Below are 24565 nucleotides of genomic sequence, written 5' to 3'. Positions count from 1 at the left end.
GAATCAGTGTGTCTTATAGAGGAAATAAAATCCATTTACAGACGGATTAATTTGGTTAGAAAACTTTCATCATTTTGAAATTCATTTCTTCTAATGAAGTAAGAGGTTTAGGTCACAGAATTCTGACTGTGCTAAAGAGCTATATTTAGTAGCTTCCTTAGACCAGGAACTTTTTGGAATTAAGACTCTGAGAAACCAAATTTAAATCATGTGCTTCTAGTCCCCGCCTACTTTGCCAGCTTCGTCTCTTGCCAATGGCTCTCTCCCCCCAGTTCTCTGCTCCATCATGCTAAACTTTGTTCAGCACATGATTTAAATTATTACTGCTATAAGACTTCTGGACATATTAGGGAAAAAATAATGCTGCTTCTTTTCAAAAAAGTACTGCTATTTTTACTGAAATTTAAGATAACAGACAACTTCACCCATTATCCAAAGTTTACTTTGCTGATCAGTTAGGAAGAACTGCAGAACTACTTGGTGGAAACAAGCCACATAATCAAAGCAGACTGACAACTTCTGATGACAGCACATGACATTTTGCTTGAGTTCCTGCAGTCAGTGGAATAAAAATCTCTGGGTATGTTTGTATGCTTTTATTAGAGTGGACAACCTAGCTGAAAAGGAATTATTGTCAACTGTGTACTAACTGGGGCTGGGGACAAGATGACAGCAGTAGATGCAACCTTAATCATGCTTAAAACTAACCAAAACATGGTTAAGAAAAATAATGCTTACTTATTTAGGTAAAATTACATGCACTATTCAGAAACATATTTACTCATTCTAAAAGCATAATACTAAAATGTAAGGATAATACACCTTAGAACACAAAATATCACACAAATTGTGCCGAACCGTCTTTCAGGCACTGGGAATAAGGGGTTAAGAAGACAATATACTAGCAAGAAAATAAATATATAATATAATAGCAATATATAATACAATAGCAATTAATTGAATGAAGAAAATAAATCAGAGTAATGGGATGGAGAACTACTGAGAGCAAAGGAGGGATTTGGGGGCAGCAATTGACACCTTTGATGGCTCCCTCTTTAAACAGTCTTCTCTCAGCATCCATGATACCTCACCACCCTGGTTTTCCTCTGGTTACCCCTTTTCAGTCTGTTAGCAGTCTCATCTTCTTCCTAACTTTAAGTGTTGATATTTTTTCAGGTTTTTATCATTGAACTCTCTTCTTACTCCAAAAATTGTGCCTACTTGATCTTATGGTCTCCTCATTTCTCGTATCATCTTGCATTTAGATGTCTAACTTTCTCCTAACCATCAAACATATATATGCAACTGTGCCCTCCACTCTCCAAGTGAAATCTTCACAAGTTCTTTGAAAGCAATATGGGAAAAATCAATACGGGGCAAATTAAAGTAAAACTTGCTCCTTTGGGGAGAGATATCACCATCATTCACCTTGCCATACAAGGCACACAGCTGGGAATCACTGCTTACTCCTCCTTTTTCGTTATTCACTATAACCAATTTCCATGGCTGGTTGATTCTATTTCTTAAATATTTTTCAAATATCTTCACCCTTTTGGTCCCAAATGTCATGTGCCTGGCTCTGGCATCTATCACTTCTTTTCTTGAGACAGTTAGTAACTTGGCTCCCACTCTTGCTCTGAACTTCAATCCATTCTCCAAGCAGGCGACAAAATGCAATAGTTGTCACCTTATTCTCACCTCATACTCTTAACCAAGCACACAAGTCTCTTCCCGGTCTAGTCCCAGCCTACTTCACCATTTCACTTGTCAATGGCCCTCTCCCCTCAATTCTTTGCTCCAGTCATGCTAAACTTTGTTCAGCTCCTGGCCTTTTACATATTGCTTGGCACATAGCAGGAGCTCAATAAATATGTCGACTCACTGAATGAACGAATCCTCGGGGAAAAATTATTACTTGGGAGACGAGAAAAGTAATGAGGAAGAAAGAATAAATTAAAGCGAAAATATCCTCATTTAGGTTTATAGCGCCCCCACCTGCCTGCAAGTGTATAAAAGGAATTCTATTTTCGCAAGCCAAGGAGCAGGAGTGTAAAGCCGAGTGTGGTTTGGGAAGCGAGTGATAATGAGGCGGGAAAGGGAGACTAGGCTAACACAGCCATTGGCCCAGACATTCTGGCATATTAGAGAAAAGAGCAAGGTTTTCTTTACCTCCGTGTGGACTCCGCTCTCTGGAGGCGAAGAGGGTCGTCCAAACCCGTTTGTCGCGCCGACAAAAACCCTAGCATCCCGTCCCTTCGCACAGATTAGAGAACCGGACGCCGCCATGACAGAACTCGGAGGCGGGCTGAAACAGCGGAGTCTCTCATTGGGCAAGCCTGATGCCATCCGACCAATGGTGAGTGCCGTTATTAGAGGGTGTGCGGATGGAGGAGGGTGGGACTCCTCTGAGCCGGTGGGCGGGGTCAGCGGTGGGGGCGGAACTCTTTTTCTGGCCCGACACCAGCTGGGGGCCTTCGGGCGGCATGGGTTGGTTTCAGGATTTGTTCCGCGTCTTGTGGAGACCGCTGTCAAAGGAAGTGAAGGAGCTAGTGGGCACAGACCGGTTCGGCAACAAATACTACTACATCCCGGAGTACAGGAACTGGAGAGGTGAGATGAGAGCGAGGGCGGCAATTGAGCGGTGGGGAAACGAGGGGAAAGGGAGAGCGTTTGGTAAACTAACGCACCGCGCGGCACTTGTGATAATCACCAGAGAGGACAACCCAAGTGGGTTCACTCCGCCGCCCCTCCGCTCTGCCCGCCGCCTTTCTCTCAGGCTTTCGCCGAGCCGCCCGGCGAGTACCAGCCGTCCCCGCGCCGCAGCGGCTGGGTCCTTCGCCCGGCCGCGGCCCGCGCACACACCCCTCTCCTCCCAGCGCCGAGAGCCTTGCGGGCGGAGGACGCCCCAGCGTGGGTCCTTGCTATCGGGAGACGTCGACAGGGACAAGTCTACGCAGGTCTTTTACCAGAGGTCTCGGGAAGGGGTAGGGAAATGCCTTTCTTTCCTCCTCCTGTGTCCCCCTTGCGACCAGGACGGCGTTGGTAATTAAAGAGGTGTATTTTGAGCGCCTCCGCTCTCCTCTTTCTTGGTGTTGACCTTTTTGCATGGCTCTGGCGTCACCTTCCTCACAGCCAAAACTGTTAGAAGTAGGTCCATGCACACTGACAGCGTGGAAAAGAGATCCCCACGAGGCGCCACGTTACGTTTCCCCTGGAGTTTGCACTCCAAGACCCTGTTGAGCTCACTTTAAGATCCAGCGCTCTAATCGTACTTCTGTGTAGGATTCGAGCGAAATCCGGAGTTCGGGGATTTAGGGGACGTTCCTGTTCATTGAAAGCACACCACGTGTTAGCCTTCATAATCTCTGTGTTCCAGCACTGCGATGCAAAATATTTCAGGCTTTGGGGTCAGAAAAGCTTACAGTCTCAACTTTGACACCTAATAGCTGAGGGATCACGGACGAAATATTTGTCCTCGCCAACTCTCAGTATCCTCACTTGAAAGCTAGAGGTGGTAATAATAACAATATTGAGAAGAGTCCTTTCAAAATTGTGTTCCATTCATTTCTGTAACTCTTGACAAGAGTTTCTTCTTCCTTCTTCGTAGAACATATATAAAAGTGTATTCTTTGATTTATCACTCAAAATTGTTTTGCCTAGCCCTTTTCAGTAACTTATTTTAATATCTTAAACTTGCTTCCGTAATAAGCTTTTAAACTTTGTCAGGGCAGGAAATATGTCCTTTAAAAAAAGTCCAGAAAGAACCTAGCATGGTGGTGAAGTATTTCTTGACAGATTGCAAGCAATGGGGGAAAGATGTTTCTTTTCCGTAAGTTTTCAGGTAACATTTTTAAAAAATAGGAAAAACATCAGATGGAGCTTTTTTTTTAATTGAAGTATAATTTATATACAGTAATATTCATCCTTTCTGGTTTTATGATTTTTGACAAATGCGTAGTCGTGTGAAGTATCTGCACAATCAAGATATAGAACAGTTCCATCACCCCCAAAGTCCCTCCTACCCCTTAGTAGTCCATTCCCTCGCCCCATAACCAGCCCTTGGCAACCACTTGCCTGTTTTATGTTCCTATAGTTTTGCCTTTTCCAGAATATCATGTAAAGGGAATTATAAAAGGTGTAGTTTTTTGAGTCTAACTTATTTCATGTGCATCATGCAGATGAGAGTCCTCCATGTGTCAGTAGTTCCTTTTCTACTAAGTAATATTCCATTATATGACTTTTCCACAATTTATCTATTTACCAGCTGAAGGACATTTAGGTTGTTTCAAGTTTTTGGTGATTATGGGGAAATCCTATAAACATTCCCATATAAGATTTCATGTAAACGTAATTTCTCTTGGGTGAAAAGCTTGGAGTGCAATTGCTGAGTTGTGTGGTAAATGTATATATAACTTTATAAGAAACTGCCAAACTATTTTCAAAATTGGCTGTACCATTTTGCATTCTTGCCAACAGCGCATAAAAGTTCTAGTTTCACAATCACATCAGCACTTGGTATTCTGGTTTTTTTTTTTTTATTTTTATTTTAGCCATTCTAATAGGTAGATAGTGTTATTTCACTGTGGTTTTACTTTTCATCTTCCTAATGACTGAGGATGTTCAGAAATCTTACGTGCTTATTTGCCATCTTCAGATTTTTGTAAGTATCTGTTCAAATCTTTTGACTATTAAAATTTTTTTGTATCAGTTTCATTTCAGTGAAAATACAGTGTCTTTAAAGAAAGACTTAAATTGACAAAATCATGTGTATCCTAAAAGAATATAATTTGTGAGTCTAAGGATGTTTCTCTTTATTATAATACCAAGTTGTTTCCCTAAGTGCTTTTGCCAATTTATACTTCAGTTAGTTTATTTTAGATATGTGTACTCTTGGTTGTGGGAAAATCAGACTTTTATTGATGATGTATTAGAACCACTGTATGCTATCTAATACCTCTGTGTGCCTCAGTTTTTAGATAATTGAGGCCTGGGGCACAGATTTGTTGTACAGTCTGTAAGCAGTGTTACACATTCTTTAAACCTTCTACTAGAAATCAAGGGAAAATTTTTTTTTAAACAGATCTAATTTTTTTTATTGAAGTCTAGTCAGTTTACAATTTTGTGTCAGTTTCTGGCATACAGCATAATTTTTCAGTCATACATGTACATACATATATTCATTTTCATATTCGTTTTCATTATAGGTTACTCTAAGATATTGAATATAGTTCCCTGTGCTATACAGTATAAACTTGTTATCTATCTACTTGATATATGGTAGGTAGTGTCTGCAAATCTTAAACTCCCAATTTATCCCTTCCCACCCTCTTTCCCCCCGGTAACCACAAGTTTGTTTTCTATGTCTGTGAATCTGTTTCTGTTTTATAAAGAAGATCATTTGTGTCTTTTTTTTTCTCAGATTCCACTTATGAGTGATATCATATGGTATTTTTCTTTCTCTTTCTGGCTTACTTCACTTACAATGACAATCTCCAGGTCCATCCATGTTGCTGCAAATGGCATTATTTTATTCATTTTTTTGGCTGAGTAGGATTCCATTGTATAAGTATACTACAACTTCTTTATCCACTCATCTTTTTTTTTTGTAGCCTCAATCAGTACTTTATTCTTTTTTTAACATTTTTTATTGATTTATAATCATTTTAAGGGAAAATATTTTTAATTTGTTTTAAAGCAAGTTTTCTGAAAGTAAGTCATCTTTTTTATTTCTTTAATACAAAAGGTGGTTTTTTAGAGATCTCCTTGAGTTTTCTTTGAATTGCATAAGTTGTTAAGCATTCAACACCACCAATGAAGAATATTTAAGAGCTCTTTAGAGGAAATTAATTTTTCTTTTAATTCAGTTAATTACTGTGGTGCCAATCATCAACAAACTACTATATTTTCCATGTAGGATATTATTTAATGACAGAAAAGCTGTTGTTATATAATTCAAAAGAAGTCTTTTGAGTTTTGTCTAGTCAGCTGAATTTAAGTTTAGAATTGTTGAAACTTTAACTTAATAAAAATTGTACGGCGTTTCAGGAAAGAAGTTGCATATTTTCATTGAAAGCTTGCTTGCTCTATGATAGATTATTTAGTAAAAGATTCCTCAAGTAAACTTTATATAGAAAATTGCAAGTGTTTATCCATTTGATTCCATTTATCTCATGTTTCAAAAAATAATTCTCTTCCTTTCTAAGGTAAAGAAAGGAAGTATACTTGATTCTGACTTGAATCTCTTTGGACCTTGTTTTATTATTTTCACCTTCTTTTGCACATATATTAAGCATCTAAACCCATTTAAAAACTAACAAGTTTATTAACTGAAGGACTATTTTCAATTAATTTGCTAGTAGATATTGAAATGTCCAAATTTGGTGGGGTGGAGTGAATATTGTGCATAATTTGCAAAAATGCATGTTTGGAGTATTGTGTTTGGTTCTGGACACCACACTTTAAGAGAGATGCTTAGAAATATAAAGTATCCAAACAGGGGTAGTTATGGTGATGAAATTTTCTAGAAATTATACCTGTAAGTATTATTAGCTATGAATCTTGAGAAAGTTTACCCTCTGAAGAGAAGATTCAGGAGGAGCTTCAAGTATTTGAAAAATTGTGGAACAGAAAAGGATTAGGCTCATCTGTATAGCCCTTTAACTCAGAACTTAGATCAGAGGGTAGTTGTTTTGATTTTTATAAGAAGCAACTTTCAGACTATTAGAGCTATACTAGAAAAAGAAAAAAGTGCCTTGTCTTTAATTGTAACTGGGAGAATTTAATTTACCTGGGAGATAAATAGAAACATTTGATCAGCACCTTGAAGGGAAAGTACGATTTCAGAAAGGGTGATAGAAGAGTGTTTCTGGTCAGGGCTAGGAAGGGGTAGGAAATACCACAGAAATTAGAGGATAGTCCCCGATGGGTAGACTTCAGTGTAGAAGAACAAGAGAAAGCTTTTCTAGTGAGGGGATCGATAAGGTCAGGTTATAAAAGGCCTTGCATAAATTTGAAATTTGTACTTCATTCTGTAGGTAGTAAGTAGCCATTGAAAACTTTTCAACGGGGAAAGTTCGTGACATGATTAGAGCTTTTAGATAAATGACTCTGTAAGTCTTGTAGAAGATGAACTAGAAGGGAGAGGGAGGGAATTAAAATTCTGTTAGATGGGAGCATTGCTAGATTTACCGTGATCCTAGAAAGAGATCTTATGAACTGAAGTGATGGAAATGGAAAGAAAAGTTTTAATTTAGCAAAACTTTTGGACTTGATAATGAGTTAGACTAGTAGAAGGGGAAGAAAAAGAGGAGAGGCCAACGATGATTTTATTGTTTTAATTCTGGAGAACAAGAGGGGATGGTGGTGTACTGATTGATGCAAACAGAGGCTAAGAGGGACTAATGCAAATAGAGAGGGAGGCAATAAGGTTGGTTTGATGGAAACATAAATAGAGTCCATTGCTTATAACAGGGCAACTGTGTGATCAGGCAGTTGTATGTTCAGATCTGCAGTTCCAAATATGTCAGCGATTAAAATACAAATTTGGAAGCCATCTTAATACAGGTGATAATTCAATCTATAGGGATAGTTGGATTCAAACAGGCAAAGAATAATCACATGAGAGTAAGAGACAGGTATTTGGGAACCGTGTCATTTTGGTGGCTTCCCATTACCTGAGAATACATCCAAACTACCTGGCTGACATTTGTGACCTTTGAGTCCATCTTGAAACTGATACTTGTTTTTAATCTAATCTTTAGATCAATAGTTTTGTAAGAAGCCTAGTTATTTATGCTATTAGGAAAGCTCAAATCTGAAAGCTTACATAATTTTCTATCAAGGAGTTGAATAAGATAGTATTTAACTTTCAGCATTCAAAAAATAATATTGAAATTAATTGAATGTAGCTATTTAAGAGTTGCATCTAGTCTGTTACTTTTCATAGTACTGAGCTTCAGTTATGTTCCCAAAATGGAATTGGTTGGGGGCAAGGCAGGAATAGCAGTTGACAGTGGGTAACAGTGATGCCTTCTTTCAGAATCCAGGACAAATAATTCATCAAACATGGTAGATGTATTTTTGGAACACATTTTTTAAAACTGTATAACCTTTGTTAGGGCTCTTTGTATAGTGAATTGTTTATAGTAGGCTTCTGGAAGTTATTTTCAAACTGTTCGTATTTTACTAATTATGAAATAGATCTATTCAAGTCCAACATTAGAAAATCTTTCATCCTAAAAGATTTTTTCATTTTGTTCTCTGTTTTTTAATGAAGCATTATCTGTATATTTATAAAAATTATGAGCAAAGAAAAATCTGTGCCAAGATTTTCATGAAAGCATTTACTGCCAAATTATATTTTCTATACTTTCTATACTTATATGAGTATATTTAAATTCATGTATAGTTGGATAATCAGTGTGCCAAACACATTGTTTATAATAACATTTTCTGAATTTTACATTTCATGCTTTTTGGTTAGAAAAATGGCATTTGAATATGAAGTTCCCAGACAGTTTGGGAAAGCTAAATCAGGAAACCATACTTTAAAGATGATAATTTGAAATTGAGGTTTGTTAACCTAAAATTGAATTTTGTTAAACATTGAAGGTTATTTTATACCATTTTTGTGTGTTTCCTTTTTAAAAAAATAGTTGGACTTTACCTTTTTTCTAATTTGAGAATCACTTCAGTTTTATTTATATATTCATTTATCTTTAACTATTGAATTATGAAATATTTTAAACAAAAGGTAGAGAATGATAAAATAAACCTCCATGTATCCATCACTCACTTCAAAGTTATCAACTCATGATTAAATTTTTTTCTCTCTACCCCTCCACTCACTTCTCTTATTTTAAACCAAATACCAAACATCATGTCAATTAATCTATTAACATTTCAGTATATATCTCCAGAACACAAGATTCCTCTTTTTAGTAATACTTCCATTAAAGATAGTTACCATTTGTGGAGTCTTTACAACAACTGTATAACTAGAGATTATTATCCTTATCTTAAACATGAGATGTTAGTTTCATTTTGAATACTTGAATGAACTCTATGTGTATGTGCCTGGGTACAGAGTAGGTACTCAAAAAAAACAGCTGTTCAATGAATTGAGTTATTTATGGACTCTGAATTATAAAACCAAAACAAAGCAAGGTTTTAACACCATAGAAAATGATGAAGTAGTTTTATAAAATTTTAAAACAGGTAATTAAGGCATGTTTTTCATTTTATTTGTGATAAATGGGCCAAATTATTTTTCAGGTACTGAAGTATTCTTATTAGAAATAACAGTATCTTTTCCATAACATTTCTAATGTGGTTCCAGTTTGAACTTATCTTAGTTGCTAACATCAAACTTCTGCAATGATATCTAGTCTTATTTTTTACTTTCAGGATGAATATATCATCATCTGATAATTCAAAACCTCCATCATCCAACTGTTACGTGTAATTATAGAGCTGCATTGTTTTTTTAAATTTACTCTTTACTGCAGTATATACAATTTGTCAGTTTCTGGTGTACAGCACAATATCCCAGTCATGCATATACATACATAAATTCGTTTTCATATTCTTTTTCATTAAAGGTTGTTACAAGATATTGAATATAGTTCCCTGTGCTATACAAAAGAAATTTTTAAAAATCTACTTTTATATATAGTGGCTAACATTTGCAAATCTCAAACTCCCAATTTATCCCTTCTCACCCCTTTTCCCCAGGTATCCATAAGGTGGTTTACTATGTCTGCGAGTCTGTTTCTGTTTTGTGGATGAGTTCATTTCCTGTCCTCTTTTTTTCTTTTTTGAGATTCCACATGTGAGTGGTATCATATGGTATTTTTCTTTCTCTTTCTGGCTTACTGCACTTAGAATGACGATTTCTAGATCCATCCATGTTGTTGCAAATGACATTATTTTATTATTTTTATGGCTGGGTAGTATTCCGTTGTGTAAGTATACCACAACTTCTTTATCCAGTCATCTGTCAAAGGACGTTTAGGTTGTTTCCATGTCTTCTATTGTATATAGTGCTGCTATGAACATTGAGGTGCATATGTCTTTTCAAATTAGAGTTCCCTCCAAATATATATGCCCAGGAGTGGGATTGCTGGATCATTTGGTGAATCTATTTTTAGTTTTTTGAGGAATCTCCATACTGTTTTCCATAATGGCTGCATCAAACTACGTTCCCACCACCTACGTAGGAGGGTTCCTTTTTCTCCACACCTTCTCCAGCATTTATCATTTGTGGACTTTTGTTTTTGTTTTTGTTTTTGTTTTGTTTTGTTTTTTCATTTGTGGACTTTTGAATGATGGCCATTCTGACAGGTGTGAGATGATACCTCGCTGTAGTTTTGATTTGCATTTCTCTGATAATTAGCAGTATTGAGCATTTTTTTCATGTGCCTATTGACCATTTGTGTGTCTTCATTGGAGATTTGCTTGTTTAGGTGTTCTGCCCATTTTTGCATTGAGCTGCATTGTTTTTGATGTCACCTCAGCCTATTTGTATTTAGCATTTAAATGTACTAAAAACTATAATTAATTGGCATTCAATTAAGATGTAGTTATTAGAAGTCAAACAAATCAAGTGGTCAGAATTATTAAGATGTGTCTTGTTTCAGTAGGTAATTGGAAGATCATGATATAGCTCTTTTGAATGTGATACTTACTCTAACGTTTGGGAAATAATGAAGACATTTCATGTTTTTCCAGCAGATGGCAGCCTTGTCTTAAAAAAATATAGGTTGGCAGTTAATATTTTCTTTGAGCTGATTTGAAGGAATCTTTTCTCTAAAATAATTGATATATATATATTTTTTTTTCCTTCCAAATAAACCCTGCACTACTGCTATATAAAGTGCTAATCTTAAGATAAGGATTCCCAAATGACACTGTGGATTATTCCTAGTTGGTAATGCACAATGATATAAATGAATTATATTTTGAAGAACTGACCATAATTTAAAAAAATACATTTAATTTTTCCTACAGTAAGTAATATTCTGTCTTGAGTTGTCAGAGGTAATATAATGTAATCATAACCATGGGCATCATTACTTGATAGAATATCCTAAAATGTTTTATGATTTTTAACTAAAACATGCCTTCTGTTTAGGGATACCTAAAAAAGGAAGTTGAGCTTACTTTAAAATTCTTTGTTGAATATAAAATAATAAAAATCATTAATTTTTTTATATAAGTTACCTCAGAGTTGCCTGAATGTTGGATTTTTCATTTTCTTATCTTTATTAAAAAAATTCATTTCTTAATTTTGTTTTCCTCTGAGATTATTTCAATTGCTTATTGAATCCCCTTAGTTTGTGTGTATATGCATGCATGTACTTAAACACTTAATTGTATTTTGATGAAGGAAAAATTTCAACATTTTTCCTGTAGTCCTTGATTGCATTCCCATCTCATACCAGTAGAACCACATCTGTGTCATACTTTCATCCAAGAGAAAAATAGGAGGATGAAATTATTCAGTCATATAGTCACTACTTTATACTGGCTTTGAAAGGAATTTAAGGAACTTTAATCTTCAATTCTGCCTTTCCCTGCCAGGGAAATATGGGATCTTTTGATCAGAAATGGAAAGTAATAATGAATAAGTAACTAAGCTATGTTATATCTGTTTTTAACTGAGGCTGAAAATATTTCATGAGAGAAAAAGTGTTACTTGTCCTCTTTTGCTTTGAGGATTTCATAATTGCTTTACATTAAGAGTAGTAATATCAATAATGGCAATAATTGTAGTTAGTATTATTAAATCTTGTGAATTAGACACTATTCCTATTCCTAGTACTTGTTATAATTCACTGTATTTGTGAAAGAATTACAACAAATGAAAAATAATAGATCTAGTGTTGAGTTGTCAAGGTCATTCAGTAATGAGCTCTACTTGTGTTTATCAAGGAACCCAAGTTTCTTGGTGACAAGGTAAATCAGTTGAAACTTTCCTTACTTAGCCCTCTCACTTTTTGAAGTACTACTTAGTTCAGCAATTCATTTCTGCTGCTCTTTGGAGACTAAGTATTTTTTACTCTACAAGAATTACAAAATTGAAAGAGGAGATCAAGATGGTGGAGTAGGAGGGTTCAGAACTCACCTTTTCCTATGATCACATCAAAAATACATCTACATGTGGAAAAATTTCAATGAAAACTTTCTGGAGAGTGGCAGAAAGGCTCCTGTACAACCAAGACTGTAAGAAAGATCCACACGAAATCGAGTAGGAAGGGAAGTGAGGTGATTAGGTTGGGACTCGTGGCCTTGGTAGGGGACTTGAAGAGGAGATCCTCCCTGGAGAGTGAGTGGTTCGAGCCATATATTGGGTGCCCCAGCTCTGGGGTCTGACAGTGGGAAGCTGAGTCCCCTTGGCTGTTTGGAGGACCAGTGGGACTAACAGGAGGGCTCTTGGAAGCTTGGACTCTGCTTGTGAGGAGTGCTTATATGCTTGCTTACTCCCGAAACAGGGTGGCCTGAAACTGTATGGGTCACTGGGTGGTTTCCTGCCCTGGCATATGCCCCAGGCTAAGCTGAATGACTGCTCTTGCCCCGTTTACTCCACGATGCAGCTCCACATTGGGGCACAGGCCGCTGCAGGCTGAGAGGAGAGCTCAGTTGTGAGGCACAAAGGCTCTTCAGACCTGGAGTGGTCTCTGGGCTGGACAAGGACAGCCACTATGGGCACTTACAGAAGCAGCACATCAGAAGCAATCCAGGACTCTGACTTTGACTGGACTGCCACAGCCTGTGTCCCAACCTGCTGAGCACCTGCACCTGCCCTACCTGTTCTTTGGCACAGGTCCATACTATGCTGATGGCTGCAGCAGGCAAGGAAAAGCTTGGCTGTGAGAGACAAAGGTGCCCATACCTGGAGCGGCATCTGAGCAAGGTGGGGATAGCTGTTACTGGTGCTTACACAGAGTGCTCATCAGAAGCTGTCTGGGATACGGACTGCAGCTGGGGCCAACACAGCCCACACCCACACCCACACTGAGCACCACATTAGCCCCTCTTGCTCCAGCACTACTCACCTCTGGGGTGAGAATGCTGATACTGGGCGGGCATTTGGGGTGGGAGGAGATGCACAGTTAAAGGAACAGAGCCAGCTCAGGTCCGATCCTCAGGACCTTTGCTCCAGCAACTTGGGACCCACCACCCCCAATAGGGTTATGTTGGACACTAAGCAGGGAAGTCCTGACTCTCACCTGGCACTCTAGCTACTCCATCTTCAGCCCTGCTTCCTACCTAGCTGCTATGTCACCCTGGGGAAAAATGTGACTTATGTTCACATCAGATCCAGCTCTCTCACCAAAGCCACTGGACACATGCAGCCTGTATAGGGAAGCTCTCACACAAAGACAGTACTGCAAGATTGCAATAGATAACTTTTCCACGTAATTTCATAGAGAAAGAAAGTTAAGCAAAATGAGAGGACAGGAGAATTTGTTTCAGTTGAAAAAGGAAGAGAAAGCTCCTGAAAAAACAACTAATGAAACATAAATAAACAATTTACCAGAAAAAGAGTTCAAAACATTCATTAGTAATAATAATGCTAACTGAATTAGGGAAAAGAATAGATGAACACAGTGAAAATTTTAACAAGGGACTAGACAGTGTTAAAAAAAACTATCAGAATTGAAGAATACAGTAACTGAAAAGAAAAACACAATAGAAGGAATTAATAGCAGACTGGGTGATACAGAAAAAAGCGTAAGTGATCTGGGAGGTAGAATAATGGAAATTACCCAATCAGAATAGCAAAAAGAAAGACAAATTTTCAAAAGTGAGAACAACTTAAGGAATCTGTGAGACAATATCAGGCATACAAATGTTTGCTTTAAAGGTGTTCCAGAAGGAGAAGAGGCAGAGAAGGAAGTTGAAAACATATTTGATGAAATTATGGCTGAAAATTTCCCAAACTTGAAGAAGAAAGAAGATATACAGGTAAAGGAATCACAGAAGGTGTCAAACAAGATGAACCCAAGCAGACTCACATCAAGACATATCTTAATTAAAATGATAAAAGATAAAGATATTCTCACACAAGCATAAACTGAAAGAGTTCATCAATACTAAACCTACTCTAAAGAAAAAGGGTCTTCTCCAAGTGGAAAAGAAAAGGCTATAACAAACATAAGTATAGGAAAGAAAAAAGCTCACTAGTAAAGGCAAATACAGAGGAGAGGCTGAGGATCAACCACTAACTAAACTAGTATAAAGATTAAAAGAAAAAATTGTTATACTACAACTACAATTGTTAGTAAAGGAATAAACATAGAGATGTAAAATATGACATCAAATACAGAAAATACAAGGTGGGTTTAAAATATGTAGGTCTTTTAGAATGTGTTTGAACTTAAATGGAGACCTGTTTAAAACAAGTAGATAGAGTTAGAGGTCAGTAAAAATGAACCCCATGGTAACCACAAATCAAAAACCTACAATAGATACACAAAAACTAGAGAGAAAAAAACACAAGCATACTAATAAAGGAAATCATAAAACCACAAGGGAAGAAAGCAAAAGAAGAGAATAGAGAACTACAAAAATAACCAGAAAACAAATAACAAAATGACAATAAGTGTATACCTACCAATAATCACTGTAAATGTCAGTAGACTAAATGCTTTATTCAGAAGACACAGGGTTGCTGACTGGATTGAAAAATAAAACAAGACCCATCTCTATGCTGCTTACAAAAGACTCACTTCAGAGCTGAAGACACAGACAAAGTAAGCAAGGGTAGCAATACTCGTTACAGATAAGATAGACTTTAAAACAAAATCCATAGTAAAAGACAAAGGAGGACGTTATATAAGATAAAAGGATCAATACAGGAAGAGGCTGTAACACTCATTAGGATATGTACTTAATACAGAAGCACCTACATACATATAGTAAATATTAACAGACATAAAGTGAGAAATTGACAGTAATGCAGTAATAGTATTTTAACACTCCACTTACATTAGTGGGCAGATCATCCAGACAGAAAATCACTAAGGAAAAATGATCTTAAGTGACATATTAGACCAGTTGGACTCAACAGAAATCTACAGGACATTCCATCCCAAAGCAGCAGAATACAGATTCTTTTCAAGTGCATATGAAATGTTTTCCATTTAGATCACATGCTAGGTCACAAAATAAGCCTCAATAAATTTAAGATGGTACAAATTATATCAAGCAATGTTTCTGACCATAGTGGTATGAAACTAGAAATCAAGTTACAGCAAGAAAAACGGGGAAGCACAAATGTGGAGACTAAACAACATGCTATTTAAAAACCAATAGTTTAATGAAGAAATCAAAGAGGAAATCAGAAAATACCTCAACACAAATGAAAATGGAAACACAACTTTCCAAAATCAATGGGATGCAGCAAAAGCAGTTCTAAGAAGGAAGTTTACAGTGGTACAGGCTAACAATAAAAGTGTCAAACAACCAAACCTATCATCTAAAGGAATTAGAAAAAGAAGAACAAATAAAGCTCAAAGTGAGCAAAAACAAGGAAACAGTAAAGAGAAGAGAGGAAATAAAATAAATAAAAAGAGGAGAAAGGAAATAAAGGAAAAAAAACAATAGAAAAGATCAGTGAAACCAAGAGCTGTTTTTTTTTTTTTGAAAAGAAAAGCAAAATTGATAAACCTTTAGTTTGGCTCATCAAAAAAAAGAGAGGCTCCAAATAAGCAAAATAAGAAATTAAACAGGAGAAATAACCAGTATGACAGAGATACCAAAAAAAAAAAAAAAGAAGAAAGAAAGAAAATCTTAAGAGAACACTACAGTTATATACCAACAGATTGGACAGCCTAGAAGAAGTGGACAAATTCCTGAAACAAGCAACCTTCCAAGACTGAATCAGGAAGAAATAGACAATCTAAACAGACCAATCACTAGTAGTAAAATTGAATTTATAATAATAAAAAAAAAACCTCCCAGTAAATAAAAGTCCAGGATCAGAAGGTTTCACGCGGGAATTCTACGAAACATATAAAGAAGAGCTAATACCTATCCTTCTCAAACTTCTCCAAAAAACTGTAGTGTGAGACACTCCCCAATTTATTCTACAAGGCCACCATTAACCTGATACCAAACCACACAAAGACACTACCAAAAAAAAAAATAAGAAAGAAAAGAAAATTACAGAACATCTCTAATGAATATACTTGCAAAAATTCTCAACAAAATATTAGCAAGTTGAATTCAACAATATATAAAAATATCATACATGATCAAGTGGGATTTATTCCAGTGACACAAGGATGGTTCAATATTCACAAATCGATCAATGTGATACACCACATTAAAAACAGGAGGGACAAAAAATTGCATGATCATCTCAATAGATACAGAAAAAGCATTTGACAAAATTTAACATCCATTCATAATAAAAACTCTCATCAAAGTGGGTATAGTGGGAACATATCTCAACATAATAAAGGTCCATTTATGACAAACCCACAGCTAACATCATACTTAATGATGAAAAGCTAAAAGCCTTTCCTCTAAAGTAAGAAATGAGACAGGGATGCCCACTCTAACCACTTCTGTTTAACATATTATTGGAAGTCCTAGCCACAGCAGTCAGAAAGGAAAAAAAAAAGAAAGATATCCAAATTGGAAGGGAAGAAGTAAAACTGTCACTATTTACAGAAAACATTATATTATGTATATATTACCCTAAAGTCTCCACCCAAAAACTATTAGAACTAGCAAATGATTTCAGTAAAGTTGCAAAATATAAGATTAATACACAGAAATCTGTTGCTTTTCTATACATTAATAATGAACTATCAAAAAGCGAAAGCAAGAAAACAATCTTGTTTAAAATAGCATCAAAAATAATAAAATACCTAGGAATAAACTTAACCAAGGAGGTAAAAGGCTTTTATTTTACATTTTTTTTATTGAGTTACAGTCAGTTTACAATGTTGTGTCAATTTCCAATGTAGAGCACAATTTTTCAGTTATACATGAACATACGTATATTCATTGTCATATTCTTTTTCACTGTGAGCTACCACAAGATCTTGTATATATTTCCCTGTGCTATACAGTATAATCTTGTTTATCTATTCTACGTATGCCTGTCAATATCTACAAATTTCAAACTCCCAGTCTGTCCCTTCCTACCCCCCTGGCAATCACAGTTTGTATTCTATGTTGTGAGTCTGTTTCTGTTGTGTATTTATGTTTATGTTCTTTTTTTTTTTTTTTTAGATTCCACATATGAGCGATCTCATATGGTATTTTTCTTTCTCTTTCTGGCTTACTTCATTTAGAGTGACATTCTCCAGGGATATCCATGTTGCTGCAAATTGCATTATATTGTCTTTTTATGGCTAAATAGTATTCCATTGTATAAATATACCACATCTTCTTTATCCAGGCATCTGTCAATGGGCATTTAGGCTCTTTCCATGTCTTGGCTATTGTAAATAGTGCTGCTATGAACATTGGGGTGCAAGTGTCTTTTTGAAGTAGGGTTCTTTCTGGATATACGCCCAGAAGTGGGATTACTGGGTCATATGGTAAGTCTATGAAGGAGGTAAAAGACTTATACTCTGAAAATTATACAACATTAATGAAGGAAACTGAAGATGATACAAAGAAATGAAAAGAAATCCTATGCTCTTGGATGGAAAGAATTAATATTAAAGTGTTCAGATTATCCCAAACAGTCTCCAGATTCAGTGTAATCTCTATCAAAAGACTGATGACATTTTCCACAGAATTGGAAAAAATAATTCTAAAATTTATATGGAACCACAAGAAACCCTGCATTGCCAAAGCAGTCTTGAGAAAAAAAGAACAAAGCTGGAGGTAGCGTGCCCCCAGACTTCAGATTATACTACAAAGCTGCAGTTAATCTCATTTCTTTTCTTGTGGTACTTCTGTTTTTCTCTCTTTAGCAGCAGAGGAATAAAGAGAAAAGGAGTCCCTTTGAGAATACAAAAGTCCTTGTGATGGTTTTACTTTAACCCTAAAAGATTTCTTGTTGTTTTACCTCTAAATTTTGATTTTCTAAGATGTTGTTTCTGGGGCCTCCCTTTCTGCTTCTGAAGTGAACCTACTGTTCTTAGCAATGTTTTTTTAAATTAAAGTAATCAGATATATTGTTTTATTACTATGTGCCGTCTAGGGAGGCAGATGGTATGATACAAGAAGAAATGGCCAGTCCATAAAACTAGGACCACCTTCAGCCACTTTCAATCTCTTTAATAGTTATTGAGCATTGTCTGTAAACCAGGCATTTATTAGAAGTGTGTGTGTGTATGTGTTTAAAATTGATAAGACTATTTCTTGGAAATGTCATTTTCATAAATTATATAACTTTAGATATTAAGCTCTACTTTTTAATCAAGTGTTTCAAGTAATTTAATTAGTAATCAAAATCATAAAATAAATACAACAATATAATCAAATAAAGACATTTTAAAAACTGAAAATGCTTTTCCCCAAACATTGGAAATAGCACATATTGTCATTGAAAGTCAAAAGTCAAATTATGAGCCATGGAGAAGGTGTTAGACGTAGAAGTGAGATATTTAAGTCTTATGTACATTTTAATACAACTTTTAAAATAATCAACTTTCTTTAAAGCTAGAGCATGTACAAAATACTTCAAATCTATGATAAGATTTATTCAGATGTAGGAAATGTGCCTTTATTAGGCAGACTTTCTCATGTAATTGTATTTTATTAATGACCTGAATTATGGAAAGGCAGAATATAAGTGATATTTGGAACACATCATTAGTAGGCATTCACCTCACATGTATTTTCTGTATTTTCCAAAGTACTGTTACCCTCAAGACTTCTTTTGACCATTCAACCACCTGTACCAAAAACAGGTGCTCACTGGTAAGATAGCACACTCATCTCTAAATCCATTAATAGAGACACCTTATATATGTTTCCTTCATGACTTTAACATAGGTATTTTCCTCCTCTGAATGTTAGATTCACTTGCTTGGATCTTTAAATTTTCCGCCTGAGAGCATTGGCTTTGCATCTGTACTTTTCCAAAGGGCAACTTAAAAATAATCTAGCATAATTTATATTAAAAAGTATTTCTAACTTAAATAATTTCTTGATTTTTTCATTTATATCTCTGTTTAACACTAAAGATTACTCTGATAGAATATTAGAATTAAAGTGTTTTTAACTCTGGTTTTATTATATCAGTAACCACATGACCATCTTGAAGCAGAAAGATAAAGAAATTATTAAGTTATTTAAAATTTTAACCTTGTTTGTCTCTGAGTCTGTACATGTGTGTAACTTTAAGACACTATTATTCCCTCTTAGATATGAATTGTAAATGGAGGGCCTTTTGAATGAGTATCTTTATTCATTGACAGATGAGCTAACTGAGATCTGAAAGGGATTGTTACTGGCCCAAAGCTCCTAAGAACTCAGGCAATATTTTCCCAGTATAGTTTAACAAAAATGATCTTTAAAGTGATTTGTAGTATGCTACTTTTTATTAGTATGTACCACACAATAAATACTTTACTCTTCTTTTATACTAATTGAGCCTTTTTTAGTGCAATTACTACTATATATGTTTACACACACACACACACATTTACAACTTTACCTGTTTTTCTTTTGAAAATAATCTTCTATTTATCAGAACCAAGTAAGCTGTATAGTTAGTTCACAAAACATTGAAAGCTGCAAGGTTTTACTATGGAAGCATTGACATATACCAACACTAGCAAGCCAGTACTGTGTTACAACTGTGGCACACATTCATCAACACAAAGGTTTGGTGACTGCAGTGTAGTTTCCAACTGGTCTCTTGAAACTCATAAGAGAGTCTGTCTGACCCTGTTGTGCAATATTCTTATAACTGTGTGCGACTTCACTAAGATGTTTTCACCTAGGCAGAATGTCCAAAAGAGGAAAATAATTGAAACATTGGAAATACTGTAAATACAGTTGGTGAAGCTATAAGAGAGCAAAATGAGTCAAAGCGAGTGTAAGATTTTAATCAGCTATATAACCATTTATTTAGTTCAAATTAGGTATGCTGAAAAGGCTGCTATCATTAGAGTTAAAAACTTAATTGAGCTCTATTCAGATAACTTACTTTTGATACATAAGCTGGAAAATGAATCTTGATAACCTGTTGATATGTGATTAGAATTTAATTAGAAAATAAAAGAATTAAGCACTAAGAATTTACAACTAAGAAAATTTTCTTTCCCCCTTTTTGTAAAATTTCAGTGATCACCATTTTACACCCATTAGCAAATAAAATCTTTTCAGGATCTCCCTTTCTATTCTTACCTTTATTATGCTTTAAATGTCTAAAATAGCAGCCTCTGAATGAGATATTAGCAAGTTGGAGAAAGGCTTGTTCTCTGGCCACCTGCCAAGTATCCTGCTAAATTATTGGCAAATGAATACTTAATGTGACTCTCAAATAAGTGGCACCTACCTATATCTTTTTTGAGGGAGAGAAGGAATGAAAAATGGTCAAAATTTTAAAGTCTGGGAGTCTCAGAAATAAGTCTAGGTCAGCAGAATTAAATTTGTAGCTACTGCTTAAATTGTTGAAAAGCTAACATATTCAGGAACATTTTGGGCAACTATAAACTCGAGTGAATAAATAAAACAGTAAATCTAAGGCTTTAATTTTAATAAGGGCAATTGTTATTGTTAACATTTAGCTGTTTCCTTTAAGAAAAATACTAAAGGAACAAAAAATTTAATGATCATTTCCTTTTCTTTCTAGTATGTATCATTTTGAAGGATTCTTAAATGATACCTGTTTTCTGAAAATTATGAAATAAGATATGTGAAAACTCCAAATAAATTATTTTAGCAATAAGAAATTATTGCTGTTTTGGAAATATAGTAGCTTTATGACCTTTGAAAATACTCCTTTTGTTTAATAAATATGTGGAATAGACATAAAATTTTATTTGTTCTCAACATGCTGAAAACATATTTTATTCTGTGAATAGGCATGAGTGTTGGAATCAGATACTTCACAAAGGGTTTGGTTATTCATGGGTAAACCATAAAGATGTCATAGAAGTTTGAGTCATGTGCTCCCTCCAAAGTGAAAGATACTGTGATTCAACTCTAACCTCTGTGATCATCCTTTCTCTACAAAAATCCCATTTTTTTTTCTAATAGTATCCTATACACCAGGTAATACCTTCCTCTGGCTTCCTTTCCATACCATGACCTAACTCTAAAATTTCTTACCAAACCTTCGTAAGTTCCTTTTTTTTTTTTTGCTGTATAATTTGTTATTAAAATGAGATTTTTCAATATAGGAAACCCATTGTATTCAGAGATTTATGATTAAAAATTTCAAGTATTTGAGTGCACTAGATCAACTCATGCTTTCATTATACTATGAAGTACGAAGCCACTTACCATGGTAGAGGAAGTGAGATTGGAAGCTTTGAGGCTACACATTCTTAATATAGATTCTGTGTGTTTAAAACCCTGGCAGACCAATTGGAGTTACCAAATGAGTAAGGAGCAGAGGATCTCGAAATTATTTTCCACATAGCAATCTCCCCACTAGATATTAATGTAGGTTAATAAGATAATCTAAAATACAAGTACCCCTTTAGAGGAGTAAAGTTATCATTCTCATTTTAGTCTGGATTGCTTTAACCATTAAGGATAACAATATCCTTTTATCCAATAACAAATTGGATTAAAGATCAGTTAAGATTGGAAATTACTTTAGAAGGTTTAGGAGAGAGGAGATCTTCCTCTGTCTTACTTGTGAGGTTTATCTCTATGAGGTGAAAGACTTTTTAGATACAGAAGTAATGAGGAACTGTAAAATGGGGGAGAGACTTGGGAAGAAAGTAGAATGGTCAAAATAGACTGCATAGTTTTGTTCAGAGTCTTGGTAGTGTCTCTCTGAAAATTACCTTTTTCTTTGTCAGATATAATCTTCTATACATTCTTGTAAAATCTCAGGCCTCATCGCAGACCTGCCAAATCAAAATATTCATTTTTATAAGATCCACAGGTGATGCACATGCATTTTAAAGCTTGAGAAGCACTGCTCCAAGTGACTGATATCTGAGTTAAACAAACGTGGTTAGTTTAGTAAGCAGCCTTTCCCTGCTCCACCCCTGACCTTTCCTCTACCCCTTAAATTTGATCTTCTCAGAGGCTACTCTAGACTCTTGGTTTTTAGCCCAGTGTTATGTATTCTTGGTACTTTACTGTTGAGATATGGAGAGAAAGAAGAGAAGATGTGCTAAGGAATATACCACCTAAAAGAGGTTGGTGAAATAAGTCAGATTTCCCTCTCATATGTCCTTCATCACCTACTTTTTGATTTATCAGATGTAGAAGATTTTCTTCTTTACAGCCTTTCAGAAGATACTCCTTATACACTCAGAGAGCCTCTCATAAGGAAGTAGGATTATTAGATCCTGGGGCACTCCGGGGTAGACCTTTTGCATAGCCGTATTCTCACTGTACCTGATACAAGGGCTGACAGCTTCCAGCCAGGCGACCAGTTCTGCTGCTGCCCTTAAGAGTTCTGCTTCTCTGGCTGATATGAGGAAAGAAACAAACTTCTGGTATCCTGAGTAAAGTTCAAGCACCATCTAATTCTAATGGCATCTTTGGCACCAAAGAGGCTACCTCCCTGTCTTAAAAATAAAAATGATGGCTATTTCCATGATCATACACAGCTTTAAAATTTATGACCCTCTGCCTACCTTTTAATGTCAATGTACCGTGAGTTGTAAATAAATCAGTTAACACTACTCACTGACAAGAACAGTGGACTTGGTCGATCAGGGCTCTCTGTTTCAGCTACTAGAATATTAGTGAGAATTTTAAAAAGGGAAAAAGTAATTTCCTCTACTTTTTGTAATATGGAGATAAAAAATAATTCCTAAGACTTTTCTTCCTTAAAACTATCTTGAAAGTTAGTCTTAAAGATAAATTCAAGAAACATCTTTGGAACTAACATAAAACAGTATTTTATTCCTTCACTTTTTTAATTTGTCTATTTCCATGTAGGCATGTTTGATAAATTCTATGTTTCCTGAATTAATAAATCAAGAGAACATGCGTGTCATTTTCATTTGCAGCAAACACCAAGTGCTCACACACTTTCCAATGAAATCTTTACAGTATCTGTGGCTGTGGGGTTGCTAGTAATCACTGCAGGTGCCTGTAGGTATGTGGTAAACTGGCTTCTTGGTCACTTGGCTGAAGTTTATTAGCTATGGCTGGTAAGTGATACAGGTCTCCTGAGAATAGAAGCTTGTGCCTTCTTTTTGTCACCTTTTCCCTCTTTTACCACCCTTTCTGCTCCCAGTGATGATGGACTATGCAAAGAGGAAGGTTGATTGTGCTGTCTCAGTGCCACATATGTTTATGGTGAGGAGTGCCTGAAATTGATTTGCAGGAATCTCAGGAGCCTCCATCTTTCCTTGTGTCAGCTCCAGGAAGAGGGCGCTTAAAATCAGTGCCAGCTCAGGGTATCATCCCTACCAGAGATATAACTCAGGTCACAAGAGTGCTTGCTTTTGAGAAAGCATGTCAGTCTAGTGGGATCAAACTAAAGATCTTAAAAGTAGTGTTTCTTATCCAAACTCTTTTGTAGTTAAGCTTTGAGTATATAGGAAAATATATAGTGTAAATGAGTAACTACAGACCAACAGATTAGAACTGAGAGTCAGAAATAAACCCATACATCCATGGCCAATTATGTGCAACAAGGTTGCTAAGACCATTCAGTGGGGGAAAGAATGGTCTCTTCAACAAATGGTGCTGACACAATTAGATACCCACATACAAAAGAATGAAGTTGGGCTTACGCTTCACACCACATATAAAAATTTACTCAAAATGAATCAACCATCTAAATGTGGTCACTAAAACTATAAATCTCTTAGAAGAAAACCTAGGGGCAAATCTTCATGGCCTTGGATTTGGCAGTGGATTCTTAGATATGACACTGAAAGCACAGTCTACAACAACAAAAAATAAATAAATTGGGCTTTAAAATTGAAAACTTATATTCATAAAAAGATGTTACTAACAAAGTGAAAAGTCAGCCTACAGAATGGGAGAAAATGTTTGCACATCACATATCTAATAAGGATCTAGTATTCAAAACACAATAGTAATAATCAGATTTTTAAAGGGGCAACAGATTTGAATAGGCATTTCTCCAGAGAAGATTATATAGATGACCGACAAGCACATGAATGGACATTTAACGTCATTAGTTATTAGACAAATGAAAATCAAAACAATAGTAAGATACCATTTCACAACCACTAGGATTGCTGTAATCAAAAAAATGCAAAATAAAAAATGATGGCAAAGATATGAAGAAATTGGAACCCCTTATACATTGCTGGTGGGAATGTAAAATGGTGCAGCTGCTCTGGAAGACAGGTTGGTGGTTCCTCAAAAAGTTAAACATAGAATTACCATATGACCTAGCAATTCTACTCCTAAGTGTGTATCTTAGTATATGTGCTGCCTAAGTGAGCAGTACTCCTAAGTACATATCCAAAAGAAT

At 35.6% G+C, this 24565-nt stretch overlaps 2 protein-coding genes across 4 annotated transcripts in view; one reads left to right on the top strand and one right to left on the bottom strand.

Annotated features, from left to right (window-relative positions):
- ERCC8 (ERCC excision repair 8, CSA ubiquitin ligase complex subunit) overlaps positions 1 to 2412 on the bottom strand; it is a 53032-nt gene extending 50620 nt beyond the window's left edge. For all 3 annotated transcript variants that reach the window (XR_012071440.1, XM_006206030.4, XM_072958615.1), the window contains exon 1: positions 2170 to 2412. Coding sequence is in view for 2 of the 3 variants with exons in the window: in XM_006206030.4 (XP_006206092.2) it covers positions 2170 to 2246 (77 nt within the window). In the remaining variant the exon portion in view is untranslated. The remainder of the gene's footprint in view (positions 1 to 2169) is intronic.
- NDUFAF2 (NADH:ubiquinone oxidoreductase complex assembly factor 2) overlaps positions 2400 to 24565 on the top strand; it is a 151142-nt gene continuing 128976 nt past the window's right edge. Inside the window, exon 1 of the mRNA XM_006206032.4 lies at positions 2400 to 2610. Within this exon, the coding sequence (XP_006206094.1) occupies positions 2484 to 2610 (127 nt within the window). The 5' untranslated portion in view covers positions 2400 to 2483. The remainder of the gene's footprint in view (positions 2611 to 24565) is intronic.

Source organism: Vicugna pacos, chromosome 3, assembly GCF_048564905.1.
Source record: "Vicugna pacos chromosome 3, VicPac4, whole genome shotgun sequence".
Taxonomy (NCBI): domain Eukaryota; kingdom Metazoa; phylum Chordata; class Mammalia; order Artiodactyla; family Camelidae; genus Vicugna; species Vicugna pacos.
Note: the sequence above shows the minus strand (reverse complement) of the source record. Positions and strands in the feature narration are given on the sequence as shown.